Genomic DNA, 7,418 nt, shown 5'->3' with positions numbered 1-7,418 from the left:
GATCATGTTATAGTTCCTTTCTCAGATATAATCAAGATTTGTGTGTATGTACATATATGTACATGCATGTTATTTTGGGGTGTATGTGTTATTGCAGTGGGGGAAAATGCTCAGGATCACTCACAGGGACACTGTCAAGATCTGTGCTTTGGCTCAGTGATGCTGGGGACCTCCAGATTTCACCTGATAGAATTGGGGGTGGGTCTATTTGGTGCTGGAGATAAGTCAGGTTCTTGTGCTTACACAATATTTGCTTCTAACCTGGTTCTCTTCTTGGTCCTTATAATGGCTTTTGTTTTGTTTTGTGGCTTTATCCAGTGATGCTCAGGGGTTACTCCTGGCTATGCACTCAGAAATCACTCCTGGCTTGGGGGATGATATGGGATGCTGGGAGATCCAACTGCAGTCAGTCTTAGGCTAGCGTGCAAGGCAAACACCTGCAAGGCAAACGCCCTACCACTTTAACACTACTCTGGCTCCAATAGCTTCATTTTTTATTTGCTTGCTTCTGGGTCATAAATCTATCCAGACTCCTTGCCAGCTATCCAAATCTCTCCATATTTCCTTATCACTGGGTCTGTTCTTGCCTTCAAAAACTCCTGGCTCTAATCCAATATGGCAGAAGCACGTGAGGGCCACAGCTGGGGATCTAGGTTAGGGTTGGGTTAGGTTGAAATGTGGTGTAGACAGCCAGGAAGGAAAGAGAAATGCAAAATCCAAAGCAAATTTGAAAAAGTCTTTGTGTTAAACCGTTCCAAATCCTCCTGGCAAAGCAAGCTTTGCCCTGTTCAGTCACAACATTGTAGCTATTCACTGAAAAATAAAACCAAGGATGAAGGGAAAAGCTCAAAAACTTCAGAAAATTATCTAAAGCTGCGTAAGAAACTCAACTGCTTGCTGGGTTCATAGTCTGCAGTAGTCAGTAGATAAGATACCTAAATCATCCCACAAATGCTTCTTGGTGGCTTCTATCAGGAGCAGAAGTCACAATTAGCAATAAGTCATCAAAAAACAAGGCAAATCACTGCACATGGGGGCTGAGTTATGAGTCTGCTTAAGAACACAACCCAAGGTGAGTGGGATACAAAAAAGAAAACAAACAACACAGCCCATCCTCTACCCCTCATATTCATGCCTCAGAGATAAGACTTTCCTACTGTGACATAAACTACTTTTTTATTTTATCATCTTTTTTTGGGGGGGGCCACATTTAGCATTTAGTGGTACTCAGGGGCTGCTCCTAATTCCATACTCAGAAGTGATTTCTGGTGGTGCTCAGGGGATCATAGGCAGTGCTGGGGATTGAATGTGAGTCTATCTATACAGCCTTATTTTTCAATTATAAAATAAACACTTTATAGAAAACCAAGAACTACTATTAGTAACAAAATCCATGCACTCTATTGTTTTTTGGTTTGTTTTTTGTTTTTGGGCCATTCTCTGCAGGCTCAGGGGACCATATGGAATGCTGGGGATTGAACCCAGGTCCATCCTGGGTTGGCTGCGTGCAAGGCAAATGCCCTACCACTGTACTATCACTCCAGCCCTCATGCACACTATTCTATCATTCAATCCAGATAAGCATGATTATGGGTTTTTTGTTTTGGTTTGGTTTTTTAGTCACACCTGACTGCGCTCAGGGGTTACTCTGGGCTCTGCACTCAGAAGTCGCTCCTGGCAGGCTTGGGGGACCATATAGGATGGCAGGATTCGAACCAAGATCCGTCCTGTGCTGGCCGTATGCAAGGCAAATGCCTTACCACTGTGCTATCACTCCGCCCACCCTGATTATGGGTTTTTGTGTTTTTTTTTGTTTTTTGTTTTGGTTTTTGGGCCACACCCATTTGACGCTCAGGGGTTACTCCTGGCTGTGCCCTCAGGAGTCGCTCCTGGCTTGGGGGACCATATGGGACGCCGGGGGATCGAACCACGGTCCGTCCTAGGCTAGCGCAAGCAAGGCAGGCACCTTAGCTCTAGCGCCACCGCCCAGACCCTGTTTTTGTTTTTTTTATGGGCCACATCTAGCAAGTGGTTCAGGCTTCCTGGCTCTGCTCTCAAATCACTCCTGATAGGGATCAGGGGACCACATGGAGTGTTAGGGACAGAATCTGGGTCAGTCACTAAGTGCAACTTGGTGCCCAACCTGCTATACAAACTCTCCAGCCTCAGACTTTCTATTTTAAAAAACTAAGTGTCGGGGGCCGGAGAGATAGGATGGAGGTGAGGCGCTTGCCTTGCATGCAGAAAGTCGGGTGGTTCGAATCCCGGCATCCCATATGTCCCTGAGCCTGCCAGGAGTGATTTCTGAGCGTAGAGCCAGGAGTAGCCCCTGAGCACTGCAGGGGTGTGACCCCCCCAAAAAGAAAACAAAAAAACAAAAAACAAAAAAAACAAACAAAAAAAAAGATAAAAAACTAAGTGTCCTTGGTTTAGTTGAAGTCTCTGAGAAATAATGACCTATCACTGTCATATTCAAAACGCGTTTATTAGTGAAAATTTTTCATTTTATTTTGTCTTCTTCCCAAGAAAGGAGCTATGAGAATAATCTAATCAATATGAAGTTCTTCCCATTTAAGGCACCTTTACTCAAACTTGATTCCTTGAGCCAGAGGAAGGTCCTTACTGTAGTTAACGGTACTAGGGGAGAAAAGGAAAAAGAACAAAATTAAAGATAGTACATAAAAATGTGATGTATAATATTTTTATATTTAAAAATAGAGAGAGAGGGGACCAAGCGATAGCACAGTGGGAAGGGGTGTTTTGTTTTGTACACGGCCAACCCAGGTTGGATCCCAGCATCCCAAATGGTCTAAGGCCTGCCAGGAGTGATTTCTGAGTATAAACACCAAGAGGAATCCCAGAGAATGACAGTTAAAACATATAAACAAAAAAGCAGTAATGTCTACATCTCGGGGGCCGGAGAGATAGCATGAGGTAAGGCGTTTGAATGAATTTCAGCGTCCATATGGTCCCCCGTGCCTGCCAGGAGCAATTTCTGAGCATGGAGCCAGGAGTAACCCTGAGCACTGCCGTGGTGTGACCCAAAAGGCACAAGAAAAAAAAAAAAAGTCTACATCTCAAGAATCTCAAGTGGGGGGTGTGCAGGTTACATGTGCTCAGGCGTCATGTATCCAGACAACTTTAAATCAGCTACTCAAGTCTGTACTACAATAACTGGTACTGATTTAGCAGGAAAAAAAAACAACACATAAATTCATATTTTGACTAAAATTTAAAAACCTGTAATAATTTAAAAAGTAAAAGTGTCCCTATTAGGGGGCCGGAGAGATAGCAATGGAGTAAGGGCGTTTGCCTTTCATGCAGGTCATCAGTGCGAATCCCGGCGCCCCATATGGTCCCCCGTGCCTGCCAGGAGCAATTTTCTGAGCCTGGAGCCAGGAATAAACCCCTGAGCACTGCCGGGTGTGACCCAAAAACCACAAAAAAAAAAAAAAAAAAAAAAAAGTGTCCCTATTAATTGACTGTTTCATAATTAATTCCCTGGCTTTTTCCTTTTGATTTTTTGTTTGTTCATTTGGGGGCCATCCATACCCTTGGGGAGTTCAAGGATCATTCCTGGCTGGACTCTCAGGGGACTATATCCTGTTCCGAGGATTCAATCTGGATCCAACACAAGTTAGCTGTGAGCAAGACAAATAAACCCTATCTGCTGTACTATGGCTACAGCACCATTATTTCAAGAGAAAAAGCACCCCCACCTACCTCAAAAAAAATAACCACTTCTCAGGTGCATTGGTGGAGGAAAAAAAGGTCAGAACTAAATATCCAAGCCATAGTCAATGACAATAGAATCCAGGGACCCAAACACCAACAATCTAAACTTAAAATGGGCCTGTTATATTGGTAGGCCAGGAGGCAAAGGGTGGAGGAATGGGATGCATGCTGGGAACTTTGGTGGAGGGAGGTCAGCACTGGTAGTGGGAATGGCCCTAATTCACTGTCACTGTATGCCTGAAGTCTAACTATGAAGGACTTGTCATACAATGTCAATAAAAATTTTGTTTTGTTTTGTTTTGTTTGGGTCACACCCGGCAGCACTCGGGCTACTCCTGGCTCTGTGCTCAGAAATCGCTTCCTGGTGGGCTCAGGGAAACCATATGGGATGTTGGGATTCAAACCACCATCCATACGTGATTGGCTGCTTGTAAAGCAAATGCCCTACCACTTTGCTATCTCTTCGGCTCCTCAATAAAAATTTTTTTAAAAAATTGCCACCAGGGGCCGGAGAGATAGCAATGGAGGTAAGGCGTTTGGCCTTTCATGGCAGGAGGTCATCGGTTCGAATCCCGGCGTCCCATATGGTCCCCCGTGCCCTGCCAGGAGCAATTTCTGAGCCTGGAGCCAGGAATAACCCCTGAGCACTGCCGGGTTGTACCCAAAAACCACAAAAAAAAAAAAAAAAAAAAAAAAAAAAAAAAATTGCCACCAGGGGCCGGAGAGATAGCATGGAGGTGGAGTTTGCCTTTCATGCAGAAGGACAGCGGTTCAAATTCGGCATCCCATTTGGTCCCCCGAGCCTGCCAGGAGCGATTTCTGAGCGTAGAGCCAGAAGTAACTCGAGCACTGCCGGGTGTGACCCAAAACAACAACAACAACAAAAATTGCCACTAACTGGATCCAGAAAGGCCACAGCCACATTTTAGAATATGCTTGTAGTAGTTGAAACACAACAATACAGAAAGAAATATTAAATTATTCAGTGAACACTACAGCAATAAAGACAAGCACCACACAATAGTCTCAGTTCTGAAATCAAATCATGCCAGAGTGCAAAAAGAAAAAGATAGATAAAATAAAGTAAAATGAAATAATATTGAAGACATCAACTTCAATCTCTACACCAAAATAAGGACGTCAAAAAAAATTGATCCGGGGCCGGAGAGATAGCATGGAGGTAAGGCATTTGCCTTTCATGCAGAAGGTCATCAGTTCGAATCCCGGTGTCCCATATGGTCCCCCGTGCCTGCCAGGAGCAATTTCTGAGCATGGAGCCAGGAATAATCCCTGAGCACCGCCGGGTGTGACCCAAAAACCAAAAAAAAAAAAAAAAAAAAATTGATCCACCAATAAATATGTGGAGAAAAAAAAAAAAGAATATGCTTGTATTCAAGACTTAACAAGCCAAAAGAACCCCAGGAGCTCCTAACGGGCATAACTACTCAGGATTTGGGAATGGGACTGGGACTGGGACTGGGACTGAAAAGCCCACTTGCATCACCTATCTAGTAAGTAGTAACTCAGACCCAGGCAGGCAACCTGGGGTTGTCAATCTATGATCTTTCCAAAACTTACCACTGAGGTTTCACAATCTCCACGCACAGGGAGTAAAGCTCTTTCCTTGCCAAGGTAAAAAGGATTCCAAATCCAGGACATACCTCTCGCTCCAAACCTCAAGACACAGATACCCAGACCAGCAGGTGGGTGAGACAGATGCTAAGTGAGATGTGAATCCGTTGTCCAATCTGGATTTCAGAACAGGCACTCCAAGCCCTACCTCCCAACCGTCCCCTGCCAATTCTCCAGCCTGTAAGGACAACTCGGGAAGGAAGCTAAGGGCACAGTGCTGGCCCAACCCATCTCTCCACCTCGGGTCCCACTATAGTGTCTCCTAACTGTGACTGCCCACAATGATGACACTGCTGGACACTAGCTAAACAAGTCAGGCATGAAAGAATTTGGAATACCAAATGCCTGCTCAGTGAGAGAAGTGTGGAAAGTGAGAGAGGGGAAACCAAATGTAAAGGCAGGGAGAGGAACAGAATTCAAAGGCATAAAAATTGAAGTAATTGTTGCATTGTGTGGAGGGGTCGCGGCCCGATTCTCACCAAGTGGATCTTCTCATGTACTGCTTCCAAGAGTCACTGCCGGATTCGCGGCCGCCACCCGTGTGCTTCTCCCCTCCTACAGAGAAACAAGAATGGTCGCCCATGATATCTCCTCCCTGGAGGGTCTCCAGCTCCTTACTAGGGGAGAAAATGAAACTACCCTTGACAGGCCAGAGCTGGTGATTTTAGAGTGGACCCTGGAGACACAGCAAACCTAAAAAATAAAGGAACTAGGGACTAGGGATGTGACTCCAGGTCTTGCATGTACCAGGATCTGAGTTTGATCCTCAGCACCTGCACAAAACCTACAAATATGGCCCTTATTAATAGGGGGAAATAAAAGGCACTAAGAAAAGAAAATAAAAGGAGCTAAGAAAAGAAAGGAAAAAAAAAAAAAAACAGAAAATGTGAGGGTTAGCTCTGAATACAGAGTCCATGTCTGTTTGGGCATGTGGGAACAGGACAAAAATCATCTTATTATTTCAGATCTTTGGTTGTACGTCTCCAAAAGCTACTTCTACTTTCCTTTTATGCCCATTATGACCCACATTGTGCCCTCTCCCAAAATTCCAATCCCAGCTTCCTAATCCACAGAATGTGAGTATATTTGAAGGCTACTAAGGCTAAGAGACCTGGAGGATGGACCCTGCACCAGCAAGACTGATTTCTGAGAGGAGACAGTAACACGGACATGCACAGTTGCCCATAAAAGGATCTTGGGAGAAACTAAACCTGTCCACCCTGTGATCTCTAAACCTCCACAAATGTCCCAAGTCAGTGTACATGCTATTTAAGTCACCCATCCCTGGCATATGAACGTTTAGCCCCACATGGAATGAGACAGAGAAAAGAATCTCTACATACCAAAGGCACCTCCAATCTCAGCCCCACTTGTTGGAATGTTGACGTTTACAATGCCACAGTCTGATCCTTTAGGTCTGCGAATAAAAAGAGAGGTTGGTGAAATCAATACATGGAAACTAAATAAATTTAAAAAAGAAAACAAACTTGTAAGACTCTCAATACTGGAAAATGGGATTTCCACTCCTGACTTTGTTTTCATTCTGTAAATTCCATTCACCACACAAATCAGATTCACCTAAGTTCTCAAAACAGATAAAGGGGCCAGTGAGATAGCACAGTGGGAAGGCATTTGCCTTGCCTATATCTGACTTGAGTTCAAATTCCAGCTCCCCAAATGCCCCCAAAGCCTGCTAGGAGTGAGCCCTGAGTACAAAGCCAAGAGTAGGCCCTGGGTACAGGTAGGCTGATCCAAAAACCAAAATTAGAAGCAAACAAAAGATAGATCAAGTTATACCCAAGCCAGCGGAAAATTCTGCCCAAGTCCTTGGTGAAGATGCTACTTGAAAGTCCTTGTTTGACTTCATTATTCCATTCAAAGACCTCTTCTTCATTCTGAAAGGGCATTAAAAGCACTGAGACAGTTTTCATATCGAAGTCCCCTCATGTTGATTAAATACATGTCATGAGATCTCAGTATCACTATAGCCAAGATGGGAAATAAAGAATCAACCTCTTACTATGCTCTTTTACACTGCTTCGTGAGATTTG

At 44.3% G+C, this 7,418-nt stretch overlaps 1 protein-coding gene across 1 annotated transcript in view; it reads right to left on the bottom strand.

The window, feature by feature from the left end:
- Nucleotides 1-2,486: 2,486 nt before the first annotated feature.
- ALDH7A1 (aldehyde dehydrogenase 7 family member A1) overlaps nucleotides 2,487-7,418 on the bottom strand; it is a 41,917-nt gene continuing 36,985 nt past the window's right edge. The window contains exons 15-18 of the mRNA XM_049771849.1: nucleotides 7,165-7,262; nucleotides 6,711-6,784; nucleotides 5,847-5,922; nucleotides 2,487-2,637 (exon numbers count right to left, since the gene is read on the bottom strand). Of these exons, the coding sequence (XP_049627806.1) occupies nucleotides 2,583-2,637; nucleotides 5,847-5,922; nucleotides 6,711-6,784; nucleotides 7,165-7,262 (303 nt within the window). The 3' untranslated portion in view covers nucleotides 2,487-2,582. The remainder of the gene's footprint in view (nucleotides 2,638-5,846; nucleotides 5,923-6,710; nucleotides 6,785-7,164; nucleotides 7,263-7,418) is intronic.

The sequence above is a fragment of the Suncus etruscus genome, chromosome 4 (genome assembly GCF_024139225.1).
Source record: "Suncus etruscus isolate mSunEtr1 chromosome 4, mSunEtr1.pri.cur, whole genome shotgun sequence".
Lineage (NCBI taxonomy): Eukaryota > Metazoa > Chordata > Mammalia > Eulipotyphla > Soricidae > Suncus > Suncus etruscus.
The sequence above is the reverse complement of the archived record's forward strand: the minus strand, read 5'-3'. Positions and strand labels throughout refer to the sequence as shown.